Source organism: Scyliorhinus torazame, chromosome 2, assembly GCF_047496885.1.
Source record: "Scyliorhinus torazame isolate Kashiwa2021f chromosome 2, sScyTor2.1, whole genome shotgun sequence".
Classification (NCBI taxonomy): Eukaryota; Metazoa; Chordata; class Chondrichthyes; order Carcharhiniformes; family Scyliorhinidae; genus Scyliorhinus; species Scyliorhinus torazame.
This window is the reverse complement of record NC_092708.1, coordinates 186,503,878-186,528,931: the sequence shown is the minus strand read 5'-3', so window position 1 is coordinate 186,528,931 and position 25,054 is coordinate 186,503,878. Positions and strand designations below refer to the sequence as shown.

At 47.9% G+C, this 25,054-nt stretch overlaps 1 protein-coding gene across 1 annotated transcript in view; it reads left to right on the top strand.

Annotated features, from left to right (window-relative positions):
- Window positions 1-783: 783 nt before the first annotated feature.
- Window positions 784-25,054, top strand: part of asb1 (ankyrin repeat and SOCS box containing 1) — a 38,579-nt gene continuing 14,308 nt past the window's right edge. The window contains exons 1-3 of the mRNA XM_072481180.1: window positions 784-1,177; window positions 7,912-8,214; window positions 12,931-13,316. Of these exons, the coding sequence (XP_072337281.1) occupies window positions 918-1,177; window positions 7,912-8,214; window positions 12,931-13,316 (949 nt within the window). The 5' untranslated portion in view covers window positions 784-917. The remainder of the gene's footprint in view (window positions 1,178-7,911; window positions 8,215-12,930; window positions 13,317-25,054) is intronic.

Genomic DNA, 25,054 nt, shown 5'->3' with positions numbered 1-25,054 from the left:
CCACCTGCACCCAGGCAGAGCGAATGGGGGCAGCTGCAGCCTTCTTCCAGGGCTGGGTACAAGGTCATCCTCCTCTCTTCCACGGTGTCCAGGAGGGTCTCATGCTCTGCGTCTGCGAAATGTGGGGGCACACGTCTTACTGCCATCTTGTTGGCTGGAATGGTGTGTGTGGGGAGTGAAGTATGTCTATGCGGCTGCAGCTTGTCAGCCTCCTGAGTGTCAATCGTGAAACTGGTGAATCCCGCACCATTTCTCATTAGAATCAATTGTGTTCCATGTGGCGCCGGTGCTAGCCCCTCAAGAGGAGCTGAATTGGTCCAGATGTGGCGCCAGTTTTGCTGTCGAGGAAATCCATTAATTCTGCGTTGGCGTCAACACTCAGTCTCAGAAACAGAGAATCCAGCCCAAGGTCTTTGACAGAATCATTCAGACTCGAAACATAGGCTCCCTCTCTCTCCACAGATGCTGTTAGACCTGCTGAGATTGTCCAGTATTATCTGTTTTTGTTTCAGATTCCAGCATCTGCAGTAATTTGCTTTCATCAGTAAAGTGAACATGCTTCCTTAAAGGCATTTATTAAAACACTCTTTACTTGCAGCACTTTCAAATGAAGTGTATTGCAATTCAGAGGGGTGGCTGGGATCACCGATCCCTCAGAGATCCTGCAGGCAGTGAGGATTTGGGAAGGATTGAGCAAGGTGAGGTTTCCAGCGGCTGCAGGAGGAGTGGGGCTGAATTGAGTGGCATGGGATCCATCCACAGAGCAGTGAGCTGGGAACAGGATGTGGGCGGTTCCTGGACCGGGGTTAAGGGTTTGAGTGCAAAGTGAGAAAGCCCGAGGAGTGGAAATGGCCGTGCTGTAGGAGTGGTACCGTGAGCTGGCACTGAAGCGGAGAGAGCTGCAGGGACACAGCAGCATGTCGGATGGGGATGCAGTGCAGGGGAGGAGCTCCACTGGGAGCTCTCCAGCACAGCCCGGAGCTGAGCACCCGCAGCAGCAGGAAGATGCTGAAGGCGCTGCTGGAGCCAGGGCTGGCCGCAATCTGAAGGAGTGGCTGCGGGAACAGTTCTGTGACAGCCCCATGGAAGGGGGCGAGGACACACGGCTACACGATGCCACCTATGTGGGCGACCTGGACACCATCAGCAACCTCCTACAGCAGGACAACTTCAGGAGGTGAGGGAGGGCATTACTCATATTCCACACAACATTATTGGCCGGCACCTTATCAAAGATTTATTAATGGCTGGATTCTGCCTGTCACTGCCCATAATGGGCAAGGTATTAAATATTTAAAACCTGTGATTTTTCTAATACGTTTGTTTTTCAAGAGCATTGCTTCCATTTTTAAAATTTGCACTTATTTTATTTCATGCTTTCATCTCCGTCCTTGGCCTCATCCAAAAAGGTGGCCAGCCTGCTCCCAGCTCTCTGTTGTCCTGTCCAACTGTGAGCAAACCAATAATTAAAATCGTCTTAAACCATTTTAATAAATAAATTTGAATAAATCTCTTCCTTTGTCCTTTCCATGGCCTTGATATCCTTCTAAACTAAGTGCCAAGAATATTGGACACAATATTCTATCTGTGGTTTAATTAGTGATTTATACACATACAGCAATGTATTTTTGCAGTAGTTTACAATATTAGGTTCCCATGTATACTGAATGGAGCTGCACTGCCTGACATCAAGTTGGGGTTGAGCTGAAACACGGTAATATCACTGCAGGAGATCCTCGGGTAGTGTCTTAGGCCCAATCATCTTCAGCTGCTTCATCAGTGACCTTCCTTGCATCATAAGGTCAGATGTGGCTGCACAATGTTCAGCATCATTCGTGACTCCTCACACACTGAAGCAGTTCATGTCCAAATGTAGCAAGACCTGGATAGTATCCAGGCTTGGGCTGAGAAGTGGCAAGTAACATTCGCGCCACAGAGGTTCCGGGTAATGACCATTTCCTACAAGAGAGGATCTAACCATCGTCCCTTGACATTCAACGGCATTGCCATCACTGAATCTCCTCAATCAACATCCTGAGGGTTACCATTGATCAGAAACTGAACTGGACTAGCCACATTAATGCTGTGGCTACAATAGTAGGACAAAGCCTAAGAATCCTGCAGTGGATAAGTTACTTCCTGACTCTCCAAAGCCTGTCCACCATAGAATCATAAAATTTACAGTGCAGAAGGAAGCCATTTGTCCCATCGAGTCTGCACCAGCCCTTGGAAAGAGCACCCTACTTAAGCCCATGCCTCCACCCTTTCCCCGTAACCCAGTAACCCCACCTAACCTTTTTGGACACTAAGGGCAATTTATCATGGCCAATCCACCTAACCTGCACATCTTTGGACAATGGGAGGAAACCGGAGCACCCGGAGGAAACCCACGCAGACACTGGGAGAACGTGTAGACTCCGCCCAGACAGTGACCCAAGCCGGGAATCGGACCTGGGACCCTGGAGCTGTGAAGCAACTGTGCTTGAATCATCTACAAGGTTCAAGTCAGGAGTGTGATGGAATACTCCCCACTTGCCTGGATGAGTGCAGCTCCAACAACACTGAAGAAGCTTGACACCATCCAGGACAAAGCAGCCCACTTGATTGCTCCCCCTTCCACAAACATTATCTTCCCCCATCATCAACACACAGTAGCAGTCGCAGTCGTGTGAACCATCTACAAAATGCACTGCAGCAAATCACCAAGGCTCCTGAGGCAGCATCTTCCAAATACATGACCACTTCTATCTAGAAGGACAAGGGCAGCGGCCACATGGGAACACCATCACCTGGAGGTTCCCCTACAAGTCACTCACCACCCTGACCTGGAAATATATCGCTGTTCCTTCACTGTCGCTGGGTCAAAATCCTGGAGCTCCCTCCCGAATAGCACAGTGAGTGTACCTACACCGCATGGATTGCAGTGGTTCAAGAAGGCAACTCACCATCATCTTCTCAAGGGCAATTAGGGATGGGCAATAAATGTTGGTCTAGCCAGCGATGGCCACATCCGATGAAGCAATTGAAAAAAGCAGCAAGAAGAGAAAGCATTGTCCTTTACAGTGCTTTATCAGATATCTCCTGCATGTTCAGTGCTAAAGGATCACTCAATTAGTGTATTACTTTTTATTCTTCCACGAGACGTGGCGTTACTGGCTGGGCCAGCATTTATTGCCCATCCCTTCTCATCCTTGAACTGAGTGTTTTGCCTGTCAAAAAGTCACCATTCTCTTTTCTACCTGATCCTCATTTCTGACTCGGAATCGTTTCTGTCGTTTCCACTTCCAGAACCTCCTGGCCTCACACCAGCTTCTGCTGACCCCTCCACTCCTGCTTTTCCTGATCTCTGGACTCGACTATTCCAGGTTCTTCCGGCTGGCTCCTACTCTGTGTAAACTCGGGCTCATCTGAATCTCTGCCATCAGTCCGTGTCCCAACAAGTCCGACTCATCCATCAATCTTGTGCTTGCCCACCAGGGCCGGCTCTTGGCCCAGCATCACCCTGATTTTATAATTCTCATCCTGGCGTTCCGATCCCTCTATGGCCCTGCTCTTCCTTCTCTGTGACTTCCTCCAGACCTACAACGTTCCAAGGATTTTTGCATCCCTCCAACTTTGGTTGTTGTCCATCCTCAGTCTCTTTACCTCAGTTGATGGCCATGACTTGATGATCAGGTCCTAGGCTCTGAAATTCCCTCCAGAAACCTCTCCCATTGGCCTCTTTCTCCTTTAAAACACTCTTAAAAATCTACCTCTTTGGACTAGTCTTTAATCACCGTTCCTAATTCTTTGGCTTGAATGCAATTTTTGATCACTAACTATCCTGTGAAGCGCCTTGAGACATTTCCCTATGATGTAGGTGTGATATAAATGCGAGTTGTTTTTGTGGTTGCATCATCGCATTGTGATGGCTCCACCTCTAGTTTGACTGAAGAGCTTTATCAGGCTGAAAAAAAGCATATCCCACCACCTCACCCAGGATTGTCCATTAACCGCTTCTCCCTCATGGGCTAGACCTTGCCATGACAATTAGCCAACTCTACAACTCCATGTCTAGACTCATAGGGACTTGGACTGCCAGCCCGCAGACGTCAAACAAAAATAGCCTGTTACGTAGTGGCTGCTGGACACAAAACACAGTTACAGCATCATAAATGATCTACAGAAAGTAAGTCGTCTACAACAAGGAGTTTCTCCTTGATTTTTAAAATTCATTTACGGGATGTGGGCGTCGCTGGTTAGGCCAGCATTTATTGCCCATCCCTCGTAGCCCTTCAGAAACAAGCAGAATGTCCTGGCCCATGGACTCAATTCTTTATCCCATGAAAGTTATGGGTTGTTGCTAACTTTGGTTGGCTCTTAATTTGTTGCTCGTTGTACCTTTACTTAATTTGCTCTGTTTCTATAACCTTTGCTCTAGAGTCGCCAGGTATCTTTATGATACCGCCACGAGGTTCAAGTTCAAGTGCTGATCAATAACTCAATATACCAGTTAGTAAGATTCAAATCAATACACATTTATTATACACAGTCAATCACTACTCATGCATTAAACTCTACTTACTAGACTATCTCTAACACTAAAAGGCCTATACTTAGCTTCGGAACTGGCCCACCAGGTCAGGGGAACAAATGGCCTTTCGTTCGATTCTGAGTCTGCAGGATTCAAAAGCTGGTATGGACTGGTAGCTAGGAGCGCCTATCTCGTAGCGTGCGTTGACTGGAGACTTACTTGGTTGATGCGGCAGCTAGGCAGGTCACTGTCAAGGGTTGTTTCGAGCTGCTGAGTGACCCTGCCAAGAAGGACGAATTGAACTTGAGGACTCTACTTTATAGTCCTCAGGGACTTCGCGCTGTTTGGGGCGGACCCCATATCTGGTTCCAAGTGATTGGACTAGGTTCCGATCACTTGGATCGATTTCTCCAATACTGGAGCCATTCCCTGATCGCTGGGCGGTCCCTAAGTGTCCGTTGGCCTTCCTTTGTCTTGGCTCCTGCTGGCGCCGAGGAGTCTGGCTTGGCCGTATTCACCTTAAATGTTTCAATTGTTCCTGGGGATCGCTCATTAATATGCTAATGGCTGTTGGTTTCAGTGCTGTCTGGTTTCTGCAAGTTCTAATACACAGGAAACCTTGCACCTGCTAGTTTTTTCCTGTCTTGACTGAATTTCCCTGTATTCTTTGCGGGTCTCCATTTTAAGTCGGGAAGTGGCCAACCCAGGTAGCTACAGGGTTTTATTGTTAATTGGATCCACGCTAGTTGGTGGTTAAAACTAAGAACTGCTTTCTTTGCCTGAGAGAGTTTATTGACTTAGTTTACAGTTGACACTATTCCACCCTACCCCAGTGTCCCAGCAATCCCCATTTATAGGCTTGCAAATGCCGATCACCTGTGTAACAATGTAATTGCCATTAAACCGTAACAATATAATTAATAAGACATTGACAACGATCAGGTCTAAGCCTCAGTTTACCTGAATACTGCAACAACAATTTATGTACCGCTGATAAAATTGACATACTGTCAAAGCATGAACAGTAAGGAGCAGTCCTCTGCAGGCAAAACGAACATGTCCAGGCATCGAACCTTTTTGGAATTATTCAAAAGAATGGGGGACAGTGGTTCCCTGGTGCGTTGTCCAAATCAACACCTCACGATGTGCCAACCAATCCTTTCCTCATGCAGTACAAATTGTTGCACCATTTGAAATTTAATATTCTTGCATCTGTCCTGATGAGTGCGAGTTGAAAATCTTCAACAACACGTCTCTTTTCTCAGCAATACTCAAGTTCTGTACTGACCAGCAACAACGATTTGTATTTATGTAACATCCTTAACAAAGTAAAATGTCCCAGGGCGTTTCAGAAGAACATGATCAAATCAAATCTGACACTGAGGTTTAAGGAGAGAATTTAAGAGTTCAGGGCCAGGCAAGGCCACCAGAAGTGGAGGGATTAAATTGGGGATGTACAAAGGCCTGAATTGCTGGAAGGTTGCAGGGCTCAAGGTAGGTGGAACAAATTAAAATGTGACAAGACTTTTCCCCACATTTATCAGACGATTCTCCAAATTTTTTTGTTTTGCTTCTCCCTAGAAGTTTGGAGTGAGCATTGTAGTTGGCTGGTGCTTGTCAGCTATATCCTGTCTGGAGGAGACAAGCTGGTGGAGTTGCTCGTTTTTTCCTGTCCATTCTTGTATGCTTGTTAGAGTCATAGATTAAGAGTTTTACAGGACAAAAAGAGACCCTTTGTCCCATCGTATCTGCCGGCCATCAAGCACCTATCTATTCTAACCCCATTTTCCAGCACTTGGTCCATAGCCTTGTAATACCATGGCATTTCAAGTGTTCATCTAAATACTTCTTAATGTTGTGAGGGTTCCTGACTCTACCATCCTTTCAGGCAGAGAGTTCCAGATTCCAAAAATATTTTCCTCAAAACCCCTCTAAATCTCTCTTGCCCCTTAACTTAAATCTATGCCTCCTGGTTATTGACCTCTCTACTGAGGGGAAAAGTTCCTCCCATCTACTCTGGGCTTGATACTCCGGCCTCCCAGCTGTGGTGGGAGGCGGTGCGCTGTTCGTTGGTGGTGGGATTCTCCGCTCCCGCAGCTGTCAATGGGAATTCCAATTGAAGCCATCCCACACTGCTGGGACCAAAGAATCCCGCCGCCAACGAACAGCTGGAGAATTCCTGGCCCGTCCGAGTCCCTCATAATCTTAATCAGGTTCCCCGCCCTCAGCCTTCTCTGCTCCAAGGAAAACAACCCCAGCCCAACATGCCTCTCTTCATAATAATAATAATTTTTACTGGTTTACAAGTAGGCTTACATTAGCCCCTAGTTTGCCACACCTGTTCGGGTACACAGAGGGAGAATTCAGAATGTCCAATTCACCTAACAGCATGTCTCCCGGGATTTGTGGGAGGAAACCGGAACACCCGGAGGAAACCCACGCAGACGCGGGGAGAAGGCGCAGACTCCACACAGACAGTGATCGAAGCCGGGAATCAAAACCCCGGGTCCCTGGAGCTGTGAAGCAACAGTGCTAACCACTGTGCATAGCTGAAGTGCTCTTGCCCAGGCAACATCCTGATGAATCTCCCCTGCATCCTTTCCTGTGCAATCACTTCCTACCTATAGTGTGGTGACCAGAACTAAACACAATACACTAGTTGCGACCTAATACAGCTCCATCATAACCTCCCAGTTTTAGTATTTTATGTTGATGAGTAACAAGCATTGGTCAGCAGAAACTTCACTGAAACGTGTTTTGTTTGATTTCCAAATACTTAACTTGCTCCACATACACATGAGGGGAACGCCATTCGGCCCTGCCATTTAATAAGATCATGGCTGATCTGATTGTGGCCTCAACTCCACATTCCCCCCCCCCCCCCCCCCCCCGCCCCGAAAACCTTTTGACGTCTTTGTTAGTCAAGAATCTATCTAACTCAGCCTTACAATATTCCCAGACCCTGCCGGCACCGCTGTCTGGGGAAGAGAATTCCACAGACTCACCATCCTCTCAGAGACAAAGTTTCTCCTCATCTCCATCTTAAATGGGATAGCTCTCATTTTTAAACTGTGTCCCAGGAATCAGCCGAGTGAACCTTCTCTGAACTGCTTCGAATGCTGTCATGTCCGTTCTTAAATAAGGAGACCAAAACCTTACACAGTGTTCTAGATGTGGCCTCAACAAGGCGGCCCGTAAAACTGTAGCAAAATATGAACATACAAGTTAGGAGCAGGAGCAGGCCATTCAGCCCCTCGAGTCTGCTCTGCCTCTGACGAACAGATATGGTAAAGAAAGTAGAACCACAACTTGTTTTTGTGCCCCACCATATGAACCAAGGTTAAGTGGAAAACTAAAGTTGAGGGATGCGTTCATAAAGTTGCCGTTGTGTTTTCCAGGCGAATCAATGAGAAATCAGTCTGGTGCTGTGGATGGTTGCCGTGCACACCACTGCGGATTGCTGCTACCGCTGGTCATGCAGACTGTGTGGACTACCTGCTCAAGCAAGGGGCCGAGGTGGACTTGGTTGATGTCAAGGGACAGACTGCGCTGTATGTGGCTGTCCTGAATGGCCATTTGGACTGCGCGAGGATTCTCGTGCAAGCAGGGGCTGATCCCAATGGAAGTTCCCACCACCGCAGCACCCCAGTGTATCATGCCTCGCGGGTGGGCAGGGCGGACATCCTCAAAGAACTGATCAAGTAAGTTGGGATTAGCGCCTGAATTCCTTGCCTTTCCACAGACCTTTTCCCGATGTGACCCCATTTTAAACACTTCAAGCTTTCAGTAACCCTCAGAGTGAAGAATTTGGGGGCTACGAGAGCTGGTGGGAGGGGTCGACAGGGAGGGCTATAGGTTTTGACTGAGGGGTTGGGGAACAGGAGTTGAGCCAGGGAGAGGGGGTGCAAGTCACAACCCCAAGATCTCATCTTGCCAGGGATCGCGACCCACAGTTTGGAAAGCCCTGGCATAGAGAACCTGGGCAGGATTCTCCGATCCCCCGCCAGGCTGGAGAATCGCCGGGGGTCGGCGTGGATCCCGCCCCGACGCCGGCTGCCGAATTCTCCGGTGGCGGCTTTTTGGTGAGGGCGGGAATCGCGGTGCGCCGGTCGGGGGCCGTTGGCAGCCGACCCCCCGGCGATTCTCCGCGATGAGCCGAGCGGCCGCCTGTTTTCGGCCAGTCCCGCCGGCATAAATTACACAAGGTTCTTACCGGCAGGACCTGGCCCTGCGGGCGGCCTGCGGAGTCCTCGGGGGGGGGGGGGGGGGGGGGGGGGCGCGGGGGTATCTGGCCCCGGGGGTCCCCCATGGTGGCCTGGCCCGCGATCGGGGCCCATCGATCCGCGGGTGGGCCTGTGCCATGGGGGAACTCTTTCCCTCCGCGCTGGCCTGTATGAAGCTCCGTCATGGCCGGCGCGGAGAATAACCCCCTGCGCGTGCGCCAGAACACGCTGGCGCTCCCGCGCATAAGCCAACTCACGCCGGCCAGCGGAGGCCCTTTGGCGCCGGTTGGCACAGCGCCAACCCCACCAGCGTTGGCCTAGCCCCCGAAGGTGCGGAGGATTCCGAACCTTCCAGGCGGCTGACGTCGGAGTGGTTCACGGCCCGCCCGCCGGATATCGGAGAATCCCGGCCCAGCGCTGAGTGATGCGGAGCGAGTGAGGTATGTAGCTCTCGTTGCCATCAGTATAGGTGCTTACTGCTTATGTTCAATCTTGCACATCACGTGTGTGACCTGATGGTGAAAGGTGGGGGGAAGCTCCATTGTGGAACTGCGAGATGCAGGCCAGGAAGATTTCAGACTCAAACTGCAAGTATATGTTGCGTCAGCCATTTGTAACCCGGATAACAATTGGTTTCTGCAAACCTGAGCTGGCTGGGGTGTGGGGCAGAGGATATCAGCCAAGGTTCCTGCTCCATATCATTCACCATTAACTCTGAGTAGGAAACGTATGCACGTGAATGTCGGCCGAGGTCATGATTGGCATTGGTGGTCATGCCCGTCTCCCCCCTGTGAAGATGTATTTCCCCCTCTTAGACCATTGAAGAGGAATGGTCCATTCAGTCCCTCAAACCTGTTCCACAATTAATTCAAATCATTACCGATCTACATCTTAACTCCATTGACCTGCCTTTCGTTCATAGTAGTTAATATCCATACGCAACAAAAATACCAATTCCTCAGTTTGGAAATATTCAGTTGACCTCCAGACTCAACCTTGTTTATTTTTGTGGGTGGTCGCAGGGGAGTTCCAGGTTTCCCCTCCCCTTTGTGTGAAGAAGTGTTTCCTGACATCACCCCCCGGCTCTCAATTTAAGGAAGGTTTAGCCTTAGGAGGGCCAAGAAAGGTGAGATACCGGAGAATAGTTACATTACACTACAAGTCTTTACTTCACGTAATCCCCCTATTCACAGATATTGGTTGAGAGGGTGATTAGTAAAGAATACAGCATCTTAGACTTTGTGGACGGGGCAGAAAGTACAATAGTAAGGAGCCTTGTACACAACACTTGCCTCATCAGGACTATTGCATTCAGTTCTGGGCACTGCACTTTAGGAAGGATCCGAAGGCTTTAGAGAGGCTGCAGAAAAGATTAACCAGAATGTTTCCAGGGATGAGGAACTTCAAACAGTGGTTCAGTGGCATAGTGGCAGACTCGTCATCCAGAGGCCCAGGCTAATGTTCTGGGGTCGTGGGTTCAAATCTCACCACGGCAGCTGGTGGAATTGAAATTCAATTAATCTGGAATTGAAAGCTAGTCTCCGTAAAGGTGACCATGAAACTATCATTGGTTGTTGTAAAAACCCATCTGATTCACTGAGGAGATCCGCCACTGTGACCTGATCTATAGGTGACTCCAGGCACACAGCAATGCGGTTAACTCTGAATTGTCCCCTGGAATGGCAAATGTTGGCCCACATCCCAGAAAAGGATAAATGAAGAAAACTATGGGAGAGGTTGGGATTGTTTTCCTTGGAGAAGAGAAGGTTGAGAGGAGATTTGGTGGAGGTGTTCAAAATCATGAAGGATACGGACAATAGGGAGAAAGTGTTGAAAGAGAAAATGCTGGAAAATCTCAGGTCAGGCAGCATCTGTCGGGAGAGAAAAGAGCTAACGTTTCGAGTCCTGTGACTCTTTCTCAAAGCTGACGTTAGCTCTTTTCTCTCCCGACAGATGCTGCCGGTCCTGCTGAGATTTTCCAGCATTTTCTCTTTCGTTTCAGATTCCAGCATCCGCAGTAATTTGCTTTTATCCAGGGAGAAAGTGTTCCCGCTCGCGAAAGGATCGAGAACGAGAGAGCACAGATTTAAGGTCAGTCAGTGCTAGCATAGTGGCTTTGTTGCAGGACCAGTAATCCAAAGGCTGTGACTAAAGATCCCAAGACTTGAGTTCAAATCCCACTGCAACAGCTGGGAAATTTACATTCACTTAATCAAATATTCAAGTTTGGGATCATGAAACCATCATTGATTGTCATAACAACCTATCTGGTTCACTAATCGGAGAATCATAGAATCCCACTGTGCAAAAGGAGGCCATTCGGCCCATCGAGTCTGCACCGACTCTTCGAAAGACCATCTTGCCTCAGCCCAATCCCTGCCCTATCTCTGTAATCCCCCTAACCTTTGGACACTAAGGGGCAATTTAGCATGTCCAATCCACCTAGCCACATCTTTGGACTGGGAGGAAACTGGAGCACCCAGAGGAAACCCACGCAGACACGGGGGGGGGGGGGGGGGGGGGGGTGGGGGGGGCTGGGGAGGGGAGTGCAAACTCTACACAGTCACTCAAGGACCAGAATCAAACCAGGGCCCCTGGCACTGAGACAATAGTGCTAACCACTGTGCCACCATGTCCTTTCTGGAAGGAAATCTGCCGTCCTTACCTGGTCTGGCCTACACTGTAAGTGGCTCTAAACACACAGCAGTGTGGTTGACTCAGCTCTGACGAAGCATCATCCAGACTTGAAACATGAGATCCGTTCTCTCTCCACACATGCTGTCAGGTCCACAGAGGTTTTCCCAGCAGTTTCTGTTTGTGGCTGCTCTGAACTGGAGCAAACCATTGTCAAGAAGGTGACTCACCCCAACCTTCTCCAGGACAGTTTGGGATGGGCAACAAATGTTGGCTTTGCCAGCGACCCTCCCATCCTGTGAATGAATTCAAACAAAATGATTCCATTCCCATCCTTTTCAGCCCTCTTGTTTCAATGCAGTGTCCTAAAGATGAGACACGCATTAATAGCTGAATTTCCCGTTTAAGATGCCTCTCATTGGGATAGATAACAACAGCCTACATTTATATTGTGCCTTTTAGCGTGAAAAATTGACTTGGTGTGCATCACAGATTTGCCTTGTGACCTGATTTGGATTCGCGGATAATCAATAGTTTGACTGATTTTAATGAGTGCTATTGTTTTGTTGTCTTTTTTCATCCCACTTTCTCCCACAAACCACATCTTCTGCTCTATTACGGATCACGGGTAGCTCAATTCCTGGATGTACTTCATCCCTGAGCCGGGTGATGAAGGTTCTACCAACATTGGGGGGTTGGGGGCAGAGGGGGAAAGGAGGTTGACAAAGCTGAGCCCAGTCTCGTGCCCACCTGATGTGCACATACCACACGCCTCCAGCTACAGTTGCTGAATTGTGAATATAAATGGAAATCTTGAGTGGGGTCTTTCTTCTTTCACCATTCCTAGCCCAAACATTGAGGTTGTTCGTCCTCCAATGTCAGGAGGACAAGTCATTCCTCTTGTTGATGTAGTTTAATACTACACCACTGCTCCCCACTGGCAGGATTTACAGTTGAAGTCAATGGACTTTTGAACAGCTCGCTGCATTTTCCTGGATTGCAACCGCGGCAACGGAGCCGTAGAATTCCGCCTCATGTGGAATCGGAGACTGAGCCAACACTGAAGGAGGCCATTCGGCCCACCCTCGCTGTGCCAGTTCTTTAAAAGAACTATCCGATTAGTTCCACACTCTGTGATCTTCCCTCATATCCCTGTGAATTTTTTCCCTTTAAGTGTTTGTCCAATTGGAAGTTTGCTATTGAATCTGTTTCCATCACGTTTGGGACAATACCTTCCAGCTATAAACAGAAATCAACCCACAAATTCCCATTTTGACCCTTTTTATGCCCGTTTCCTTAATTATCTTCCATCTGTGTCCTCTGGTTACCAACCCTGGAAACTGTTTCTCCTTCTTTAATGTCAAAACCCCTCATGATTTCGAGCACCCCTGTTAGATCACCCCTTAACCATCTCGAAGGAGACCAACATCAGCTTCTGCAGCCTCTCATATAGTGCGTTTACTCACTAATCCTTTGCAATTTAACGTAAAAACCAGCGAATCATCTCTTCTGTGGAGGTTGCTGACACCGTTGCTGACCTGGTTTCCATTCCTGTTTCAGATATGGTGCGGATGTCGATGTTAATCATCACGTATCCACTCGCACCTCAGTGCCTGCTGCCCGGAGATTCACATCGCTGGGTATATGCCCTCTTTACATCAGTTCTGCCTATCAACATCTCCAGTGTTTCAAGTTGTTACTGAAAGCTGGAGCAAACCCTGATTATAACTACTGGGGCCAGGTGGATGTGACAGCCTTTCCCCGGGGCTCACCCATCTGTGTTCTTGATGCTGTTCTACGGCACGGATGCGAAGCACAGTTTGTAAAACTTTTGATCGACTTTGGTGCAAACTTGAACCTGGTTAACTGGGAGAGTCTCGATGCAGAAACGATTGGCCGGATGAAGGTGAATGAGGAGGCCTTGCAGATCTTCAGAGCTGCCAAAGGTAATCTTACAACAAATCAAGTTGCTATTTTATATCCCGTCTCAGCAGCATTTTAAAATGTGACATTGCTCGCTGTATATCGCGCACAAACTCATGTTTCTAAAGCTGTCCCTTTCGTGCCCAGTCTAGCTCAGATTACCCAGGCTAAGGTGCCTGAAAAATTTGAGCAACAGGTGAAGCTGGCTGTTTTACACTGATACTATGCAGTAGTAACACTAACAGGACGCTGCCATCTAGCCAAAAAAACGTTCTGCCCATCACACAAATGAGTAATGTGATATATGAATTTCAGTTCTGTTGTGATGCCAGTATGTAGGCTGGTGGATCGTATCAAACAGCACATTCCTTCGGAAGTTCATTACAGGCAAAGTACTGACCAAAGCCCACCAGCCCGTGCTTGCAAAACTCAAAACATAGTGTCCAACATTACATGTGATTCCAAGCTTGGACAACACTTGTTAAACAATCCTGATTGTGCTAAGAATTATACTACAACCAATCTGAGATTAGCAGTCGGGCTCACAGTGTGACACATTTACGCTTGCTGGAAGCTACATATATTCATACTCCGAGTCCTGTCCTCCACAGGCAGAAGGAACATGTTCAGGCATTGTGTCTTTTTCAATGAAACAAAAGCATGGGAGGACAGCCATTCCCTAGTGCATTCCCCATGGCAGTACCGCAAACAATCAGAGCTGACTTGCCTTTTTAAAATGTAAACAAGAGCATGGAGGATAATTGTAGTGATTCTATGATTTTAATTACTCCCTGGTGCATTCTCCATGGCAACGCCTCGAGGAATCAGAATCCACATGCTAAATAAAATTCACATTCCTGTAAGAAAACATATAATGAAGGGTGGGTTACGTTCCTGACCTGTAATTTTACACTAAAAACATATGGGCTGTCTTGAACCTAAATGGCTCAACATTCTTCTTCCTAACTCTTAACTTGTTAACTCTGAATAGAATAGAACCATAGAATTCCTACAGTGCAGAAAGAGGCCATTCAGCCCATCATGTCTGCACCGGCCCTCAGAAAGAGCACCCATTATAGGCAAACTCCCCCTCCCTATCCCCGTAACCCCATAGCCCCATCTAACCTGCACATCTTTGGACACTAAGGGGCAATTTAGCATGGCCAATCCTCCTAACCTGCACATCTTGGGTCTCTGGTAGGAAACCGCAGCACCCGGAGGAAACTCACGCAGACATGGGGAGAGCATGCAAACTCCACACAGACAGTCACGCAAGGCCAAAATTGAATACCTGTGAGGCAGCAGTGCTAACCACTGTGCAACTTTCTAGCTCTTTCCAGTTAAATCCTGCATTTTGCTTCCCCTGTCCATCTTTCTGCCTCTCTGACTCTCCCAGTCCCCACTTCCCTCGCCCAGCCTCCCACTTGCTTACTCTCGCTCTCGACTCACCGCTACCCTCTCCAAAACCCCTGCTGTGAGCAAGGGCTTGGGTGAGTGGCACGGAAACGCGAGAAAGCGGATGAGGGAGCGGGAGAGATGGTGGTGGGTAAGGCACGGGAGGGAGGTGGAAACTGGGAGGGTCAGTGAGCTCGACAGGAAAACAGCAAATGGGAGTGTCGAAAAAAGTAGCAGCGAATGGGGCGAGGAAGGGAAACTGGGGAGGAGTAGGGCGAGTGGGGAAAAAGTGGTGAGGGGGCTGCAGTAAAGACAAGTGGCCCAAGGGCTGACCCAGTTGGATCAAACTCAAGGTAGCAAAATGGAGGCTGGCTCTGGTCGATTCGTGATAATCAGCCAGACCCTTGCCACAGAGCATAGTTATATCGAAGTGGCTCATTGCAGGAGTTCCATTAGGGCCCAGATTTGTCTCCGCGGTGTTCATTGCTGCCTCGGAGGAGAAGGACCGTTACCTCTCTGGGGGGTAACAACCCAGGGAGCCCCAGGTCACAGCAGCTAGTCTGTTTCTATGTGCAGACAGCTGCACAAAATATATACTTTGGGTTTTTATTTTTAGTCATTGGGATATTTGTTATTTTCCCTATGATGCCATCTGGTATGAGTTGTTAGGTCTGTTCTTAGAGCTGAGCCCTCAAACTGGTTTCAAATGCTAAGGGCCAGATCCATACCTCAATGCTGAGGCTAATTTCCTAAGCCCCGGCCTCAGGCTTGTTCCAAATGCCCAGGCATAATGCCAATGCCGATAAGTCTGTGCCCATTCCTGTACCCAGATAGATTTGTTCCAAATATAATTAAATCCATGGAAAGAAGTGTACCAACTCCCATCGCATTGTAATTTTTGAGCTGAATAGTTTTCCAGATGGTATGAGTCCACTGTGATATCAAACTTTGATGTGGGCATCTACCCTCTTACCATTTGGTGCCGATCCAGTTGTAGTTGCTCAGACAGGCCCAAGGTTTGATCGGTGAATTCTTACGCCCATTTTCTCCCTCTGGAACTGCTAGCATCAATTTCACTCTCAGATCTTAATCCTTCTGGCACTGAATTTTTTTCTAATTTTAAAAATTGTAGAATAAAATGAATAATACCACAGGTTTCCCACAAGGGAACCCATCAGCCTAATCGACCAGAAAAAAAAATCAGAATAACACTGTTATAACCCCCATGGTGGCCACTGGGTATGTACCATTCATTTACCCATGACCTCCAATGAATGTGAACCTCCCCAGTAACAGAGCGGGAGGCTTCCCCTTTAATGAGGGGAGCCCTCACAGTATAAAGCCCCGACCTGGGTGCAGGTCAGGGACAGAGACCCTTTGAGGAGAGGAGATTTGTGTATTGTAATAAAAGAGTATTTTGCATCCTACTTGCCGTTCATGCTTATTCTCTCGCTTGGATATGACACTGGCGATGAGGGTAAAGTGGAGCTGCCGTCGTCACTGAGTGCTGTGAAGCCGTATCTCATTTAGATCTTTGGTGGCCTCCAACCCACTCGCAGACATGCCCCACATTGGGAAGCTGGAACCGTTCTGGGCAGGTACAGATGACTGGGAATAGTACATCGAACAGATGTGATACTTTTTTTTGACGAATGCGATTATAGGGGATGAAAGACAGATGGTGACTTTGCACACGGCTCGTAGCGGTCCGACCTATAGCATAATTACGAGTCTGACTCACGCAGATGCGCACTATACCCGGTCTTTTGATGCTTTGGTGGCCGTTGTGGGGAATCATTTCCACCCAAAACTCCCGTTCGTTGTTCGCCCGATTGAGGAAACTGGTGTAAATCTGCGAATTTGGCACCCTATTGAACGAGAATCTGCGAGACCAATTTGTCGTGTGGCCTTCGGGACCCGGATACTCAGCACAAACTTTTGGCAGAGACTCACCTGGACCTACAGCGGACGGTCGAGATCGCCATTTCCCGCGAGAGCGCTGAGCAGCGCGTCCAGGAACTCCAGGGCTTGGCTGTGCTGAATTTAGGCCGCCCGTCCGACTGCCATTCAGTTTTTCCAAGGCTGGAAGAGACGGCCCCCCGATAATGGGGCAGAAGCCGCACGGAAGCTGGCAGAACCACCACGAGCTTTCCCCCCGAAACTGAAGGCCTGGTTGTCGATTACGGTCCAGCACCATCCAGCTACCACCACCAGTCCGATGGAACTTCATTCCTTCCTAGTGTTGGTCAACTATTACCGAAAGTTCATCCTGCATCCTGCAGGCCCCCCTCCACCAGCTGTTGAAATGGGAGTGGGCCCTGCCTCAGCATGTGGTTTCTTCGGAAGTACGACGGCGGTTATCGCCCTCCCAACTGTTGACCCATTTCAACTCCTCCAAGCTGCTCATACTGACCTGCGATGCATCGCCTTACAGGGTCGGGGTCGTCCTTGCCTCCCACATGGTCGAAAGGTCAGAGCACCCGTAGCTTTTGCATCCCGGACCCTCGCGGACGCCAAGCGAAACTACACCCAGATAGAGAAAGAGGATCTGGATGTCGTTTTCGTTGTGAATAAATTCCACCATTACGTCTAGGGATATCCTTTTATGGTTCCGACAGACCATAAACCGTTGTTGGGATTGTTCAAGGAGGGTCGGGCGATACCCCCATTGCGACCATCCGCACCCAGCATTGGGCCTTGTTGCTGGCCACGTATGTATATACTTTGGAACATTGGGCGGGTTTGAAGATCCCCACGTGGACATGTTGAGCCGCCATCCCCTACCCACCTGACCGCCGCGCTAGCAGATGAGGTCATCACTGCCCTCCATTTGATGAATTATTTACGGCATTGCATATCTACAGTTGGACCCACGTCCGCCACATTATTCCGTATGGGGCCCAGCACCGGGCTTTGCCAGACGATTTAAAGCCGTTCACGGCCAAGATCGAGGAGCTGAGTGTAGAAGGCGGTGTAATCCTTTGGGGGATGTCAAATTAGCCCAGTCTGGGCCAGTTTCTTATATGGTGCAGGCACCTTTTCAGGAATCCAACCGGCACATGAACCACCACCGCGGCCGCACACCCGTGCCGCCGAATTCGGCCCAGGATGTCCCAGCGCCAATGCAGATGCCGCTGCCACCACTGCTGCCTCCACCGATGTTGTCCAGGATGCTGAGATGCCGGATGCAGAAATGTCGGATTCAGACATGGAGGTCTAACCGCTGAGGGGAGACACCGCTCAGCTCCCTGGTGTAGCACCATCCAGCTGCCACCACCAGGCCGATGGAACTTCATTGCTTCCTAGTGTTAGTCAACTATTATAGAAAGTTCATCATAATCCACACCCACCCCGCTTTATCATTCCATGCGGAAGCGCCATTATCCACTCTGGTACATGCCACCAGGCCCCGAGCAGACGATGCCTGAGCGCCTTCCCTGGGAAAAACGCCGATCCGCCGACACAGACGCAACTTCAGACCTAGGTGGGGAGGGGTGTTATAACCCCCACAGAGGCCACGGGGTATGTACCATTGATTTCCACATGACTTCCAATGAATAGGAACTTCCCCAGTAATGGGGCGAGGCTTATCCTTTAACGAGGGGAGCCCTCACAGTATAAAAACCCCGATCTGCACCCTTCGGGTAGAGGAGATTTGTACTTTGTAATAAAAGATATAGTTTTGCATCCTACATTCTGTTCATACTTATTCTCTCGGCGTGGATACGACAAACACTCATTGGCAATTCACAATGTGGCTTAAAGCATTGCTGTAATGAATAGCATTTATTGTATATCAACAACATACTTTATAAACACAAGCTACGGAGTGAGACATTTAACCAAGTGCTACGATCCTAGTCGATGTTATAACTGATCGGGAAGATCCCAGAATGGAACCCTGGTTCAAAGGCCATAACTTTGTAAAATAAAACGTGATGGAATAGAGTCTCAGGACGCCTAATTACTTTAAATAACAATTTTTAAAAATTAAACATGAAAAATTGGATTATTATACCATATAGTTTTATTCCCCCATTAGCTTAACAGCTGCACAGATTTAAAGATTAACACAGATTACAAGTACATTTTAATCTACAATAATGTCATTAACAGAAAGTCCCATTTAAGCGTACAAAATGATTGTGGTCAAATCACACATTAAGCTCTGAACTCAAGTTAGTGCCTGTGGATTTCTCCTCAGAATGCCCCCCAGATGGTGATCACATGAGAGTTTCCTAATTCCAGTTGCAAAAACATGCTTTAGAAGCTTCTCTCATAATACTGCCGTCCCTTAACAGTTTGCTTTCCAAAATCCAGTCCAGGTTTTACAAATTACACTTTCAAACAAAGCTTCTGCACCACTTTTACCAGCAACTCCAGTCCAGGATTACACACCAACCCTTTAGGATTTATTGATTTGTCAAAATGCTCATAATTGCTTTAACTTTTGATTCCCAGACTGTATTAAAATGTCATCAAACGTTTCATCTACCTCTGAAGTCTGCTGACCTATTTTAAACCTAGTTACTGCATTTGTCTCTAACTCAGGACACTTTCCTCTTCCTTGAATTTTTCTGAACAATACCTTGGTCTCCTTTCACTTAACTCCAGCACAGTCTTACACAGTCTTTCTGTCCAAATTCCCTGGTTATCTCGATTGTAACTGGTACATTAGGAAGTCTGCCTCCTTGCAGCTCCCATCGTATCCAGACCTTCTTCTGGCAGAGTTGAGAGTTGTTTACTCCCCAAGATGCTGCCTCCAACTGCTATGGTTTCCAGTTAAAACTAAGAACAAAGGAAAGTGATCTCCTGTTGCTAAGTAACGCCATTGCTACTACTATTTATTCTTTGCGCTGTAGTCTCCTCTAAGCCCAATAGAAACAGTTGGAATTGAATTCAACCCCACGCACACACATACCTTTGTCCAGCATGAATCTAACTACCAGTTTTATCCTTCCAGGCACCGAACCATTAAATTAAACCCACTAAAAAATACACCTTATTTCTAATGTTTACCAATACAAACATAAATCCCTTAAAACTATCTTTGTTTTCCTAACACCAAGATCTCCTCTACCTCACTAACATGTATCTTAAATATCCCACGACACAATTTAAAAAGGAGTGTGGAGCTCCTCCAGTGTCTTGTTCAACATCCGTGTCCCAAAAAGCGCCATCAAATATGGATTCATTGGTTATCCACCTCATTTTCTTTTGTGAGATCCTGGGTGGTATTTTATGGAGGCGGATTTTATGTAGGTTAGCAATGTGGCGGATGGTTACCAGAAAATAAAAGTGAGGGACAGAACAGGTGAATGTCTTTATGCACAAAGGAATTATAGAAGAGTAGAGAAATTTAACATTAAAACAAATTTAAAAGCTTTGCATCTGAATACAAGAAACATTTGTAAAAAAAAAACTTAACAAGTTAACAGCGCAAATAGAAACAAAAGGTTATGATTTGGTGGGGATTACTGAAATGTGGTTACAGGAGACCAGGGGCGAGATTCTCCACTCCTGCGCCGGTTGGGAGAATCGCCTGGGCCGCCAAAATTTCCCGGGACGCCGGTCTGACGCCCTCCCGCGATTCTCCCAAGCGGCGGGAACGGCCCCGTCGAGTTCCGCGGGCCGCAGGCCGGAGAATTGCCGGAGACACCCAAAATGGCGATTCTCCGGCACCCCCGCTATTCTCAGGCCCGGATGGGCCGAGCGGCCAGGCCAAAACGGCGGGTTCCCCCCCGGCGCTGTCCACACCTGGTCGCTGCCGTCGGGAACAGCGCGGGAACCCTGGGGGGGGGGGGGGGGGGGGGGGGGGCGGCCTGCGGGGGGGGGGGGGGGGATCCTGCACCGGGGGGTACCTCAAATGTGGGATGGCCCGCGATCGGTACCCACTGATCGTCGGGCCGTCCTCTCTGAGGGAGGACCTCCTTCCTTCCGCGGCCCCGCAAGATCCGTCTGCCATCTTCTTGCGGGGCGGACACAGAGGACGGCAACCACGCATGCGCGGGTTGGCGCCGGCCAACCTGCACATGCGCGGGTGACGCCAGTTATGCAGCGCCGGCCGCGTCATCTATGTGGCGCCGCCTTTACGCGGCGACAAGGCCTGGCGCGTGTAGATGACGCGGCCCCGATCCTAGCCCATTGTCGGGGCCTGAATCGGTTTTGATAGGGGCCGTTTTGCGCCGTGGTGAACCTCAACGGCGTTCACGACGGCGTGGGCACTTCGGCGCGGGAGTGGAGAATCCCGCCCCAGGTCTGGGAATTGAATATCCAAGGGTACGCAGTATTTCGGAAAGATAGGGTGAAAGGAAAAGGAGGTGGCGGAGGCCTACTGGTGAGGATCAGTGCTTAATGAGAAATGATTCAAGTGCTGGAGATCATAATGTGGAATCAGTCAAGGTAGATATAAGAAATAACAAAGGGAAGAAGTCCTTGGTAGGAGTAATCTATAGGTCCCCAAACAGTAGTTCTACAGTGGGGCATAGTGCCAAACCAGGAAATACTATGGGCTTGTAAGAAAGGTACGGCAATAATAGTGGGTGATTTTAATATGCACATAGACTGGAGGAATCAAATTGACAAGGGTAGCCTGGGGGCAGAGTTCATTGAATGCAATAGAGACTGTTTCCTGGAACAGTATGTTGGGGAACCAACCAGGGAGGCGGCTACTCTCGATTTGGTATTGTGTAACGAGGAGGGATTAATTAATGACCTCGTAGTTAAGGATCCATGAGGGAGTAGTGACCATAGATGGTAGAATTCAAGGTTCAGTTTGGGGGTGAGAAAGTGGAGTCCCACACTGGTGTTCTGGAATTAACACGGGTAATTACATAGGCCTGAGCTCAGATTTGGCCCGTATAGACTGGGCAGGAAGGTTAAAAGGTAAGAGAGCTGATGAGCTGTGGCAGTTGTTTGAGGAGATACTCAATTCCTCATAACTAAAATATATCCCAGTGAGGAAGAAAGATGGGAAGTTAGGTCAAAAACATCCATGGCTAAACAAGGAGGTCAAAGATAACATAAAGACAAAAACTAAGGTATATCATATTGCAAAGGCCAGTGGCAAACTGGAAGATTGGAAAACTTTCAAACATAAAGGTCCCGGGTTCAATTCCAGCCTCTGGTGACTGCCTGTGTGGAGGTTGCACTTTCTTCCTGTGGTCTGCGTGGGTTTCCTCTGGGTGCTCTGGTTTCTTCCTACAGTCCAAAAATGTGCACGTTAGGTGGATTTGACATACTAAATTGCCCCTTAGTTTCCAAAAGATTAGGTGGGGTTACAAGGATAGGGTGGAGGCGGGGTTTAAGTAAGGTGCCGTTGAAGGGCTGGTGCAGACTCGATAGGCCAAATGGCCTCCTTCTGCAGTGTAAATTCTATGATTCTATAAACAAAGGGCTGCTACAAAAGTAATAATAAGAGCGAAGTTAAATTACGAATAAAAACTAGTGCAGAATAACAAAAAGGATAGCAAAAGTTTCTACAGGTACATAAAAGGAAAGAGAGTCGCTAAGGTGAATGTTGGCCCCTTGGAAGATGAAACCAGTGAGTTAAAGGTGGGGAACACAGAAATGGCAAAGATGCTAAATCAATACTTTGCCTCAGTTTTCACGGTGGAGGACACTAGTACCATTCCTATAGGAACGGGCAATTCAGAGGTAATAGAAAGGGTGGAACCTGGAACAATCGGCATCAATAGGGAAACGGTACTCAACAAACTCTTGAGATTGAAAGCAGACAAGTCCCCAGGGCCTGATGGCCTTTCTAGGGTGTTAAAGGAAGTGGCAGCGGAGATAGTGGATCCAATGGTTATAATATTCCAATATTGCCTGGGGAAAGGTCCCAGTGGATTAGAAAAATGCTAATGTAACGCCCTTATTCAAAAAGAGAGGGAAGCAGAATATGGGAAATTACAGACCAGTTAGTTTAACATCTGTTGTTGGAAAATTGTTAGAATCAATTTTCAATGATGTAATATCAGGACATTTGGAAAGCCAAAGCGCTATCCATCAGAGTCAGCATGGTTTTATGAAGCGCAAATCATGTTTGATTAATTTGCTAGAGTTTTTCGAAGATGAAATAAGCAAAGTGGATAATAGGGATCCTATAGATGTAGTATATCTGGACTTCCAGATGGCGTTTGATAAGATGCCTCACAGAAGGTTAATTCACAAGGTACGATCACATGGGATTAGAGGTAACTTATTAGCTTGGATAGAAGACTGGCTGATGGACAGGAGACAGAATGTCGGGACAAATGGTTTTTTTTCTGGATGGCAAGATATAACTAGGGGAGTGCCACAGGGTTTGGTCCTTGGGCCCCAGCTATTTACAATCTGTATTAACGACTTGGATACAGGGATAGAAGATTCTATAGCCAAATTTGCAGATGACACTAAAATAGGTGGGACAGTAAGGTGCAGTGAGGAAATAAGAACCTTATAAATGGTTTTAGATAGGTTAGGAGAGTGGGCCAAAATGTGGCAGATGGAGTTTAACGTGGATAAGTGTGAGGTCATGCATTTTGGTCGAAAAAATGAAAAGGCAACTTATTATCTAAATGGGGAGAGACTTCGGGGTGCCCCCGCAGAGGGATCTGGGAGTCCTCGTGCATGAGTCACAGAAAATGAGATGTAGGTACAGCAGATAATAAGGAAAGCAAATGGAATGTTGGCATTTATAGCTAAAGGAATTGAGTATAAAGGTAAGGAAGTGTTGTTGCAACTGTACAGGGCATTGGTGAGACCGCACTAGAGTATTGTGCACAGTTTTGGTCCCCTTATTTGAGGAAAGATGTGGTGGCATTGGAGGCAGTTCAGGAGGTTCATTGGATTGATTCCAGAGTGGGGGGTTTGTCGTATGAGGAGAGATTGAACGGTTTAGGCCGATAGTCTCTGGAGTTTAGAAGAATGAAGGGAGATGAAATTGAGGTATACAAGATGCTAAAAGGTATGGATAAAGTAGACGTGGATCAGATGCTTCCTCTTGTGGGGCATTCTAGAATGAGAGGTCATAGCCTCAGGATAAGAGGTAGCAAATTTAAAACAGATTTGAGGAGAACCTACTTCTCCCAAAGTGTTGTGAATCTGCGGAATCCACTACCCAGGGTGGATGCAGGCAGTGAATAAATTTAAGGAGGATTAGACAGATTTTTAATTGATAATTGGTTGAAGGGTTATGGAGAAATGGCAGGACAATGGATTTGAGACCATGATGGGATCAGGCACGATCACATTGAAGATGTTTAGGCTCGGGAGGCTGAATTGCCTACTCCTGCTCCTAGGTCATGTGTTCTAGGGAGGAGAGGCTCTGGCTGATTTTGCAATCCAGCTCTGGGTCTGTAGCATTGTAGGTAGCAGATGAGGAACATATCAGCCATGATCAAATGGCGGAGCAGACTCAATGGGCCGAATGGTCTAATTCTGCTCCTATATCTTATGGACAAGGAGCTTGGCTGCTTGATGGAAAGAAGGCAAGAAGCCCACATTGCCTCCTTTGCTCCTTTGGGGAAGGCCTGCTGACCATTTGCAGCCAATCAGACAATTAATATGCCAACGATGGGCCTCCCGGATGATCAGGAACCCGGCCGGGGGGGGGGGGGGCATCCGCTTGCCGGGAGCTTCCGGCCAATCAGAGACCAACGGCTTTTTTGCCCAGCGACACCACTGGAACTGAGCTGGGCTGGCCCAGAATTCCTGATTTCCCAACAAAATATAGCAAAAGCAAAAGTGAAATCTTGTTTGTTTAAAAGCCAGAAAGTTCTAGTGAACCCCTTTCAGTCTCTGGGTTCATATCCTGGCCTCGAGCCCCCAGCTTTCTTATTATCCCCTTGGGCAAAACTGTAAACCAAATCAACCAGATTTACCAAACGACCCATAAATGAAGAAATTACAAACACGACTTACTTAACGTTCTGTGAATTTTACTTTAACATGTGTCAGAACCAATGTAAATTACACATGAAGTAACAGGCAAATGATACTTGAAATGAAAAGGTAAATGTTGTTACCCCCATGGGGACCACGGGGAATCCATTGTTGATCTCGCCGTAGGACCTATGGAGTCCGAGCTTCCCAGGTAGGGTGGAGGCCACCCAGCTGGAGCTCATTACAGACTATACATAAAGGCGTCCCAAAGCAGGGCCTGGTGTGGTTAGTTCTCCCGGCAAGGACTGTACTGGGAGTGAGTTGCTGCATTGAGCAGAATATTGTAAACAGTTTAAAAAAAACTCTGTTCTCTTACTGCTGGCTTCCTCCAGTTAGTAAAGTAAATTTCACTTTCAATTGTCGATATAATAAAAATATGTCTCACTCAACCACTCTGTCCCACTCTCTGCAGACATGTGGCACCACTGCAGTTCTAAAGGTC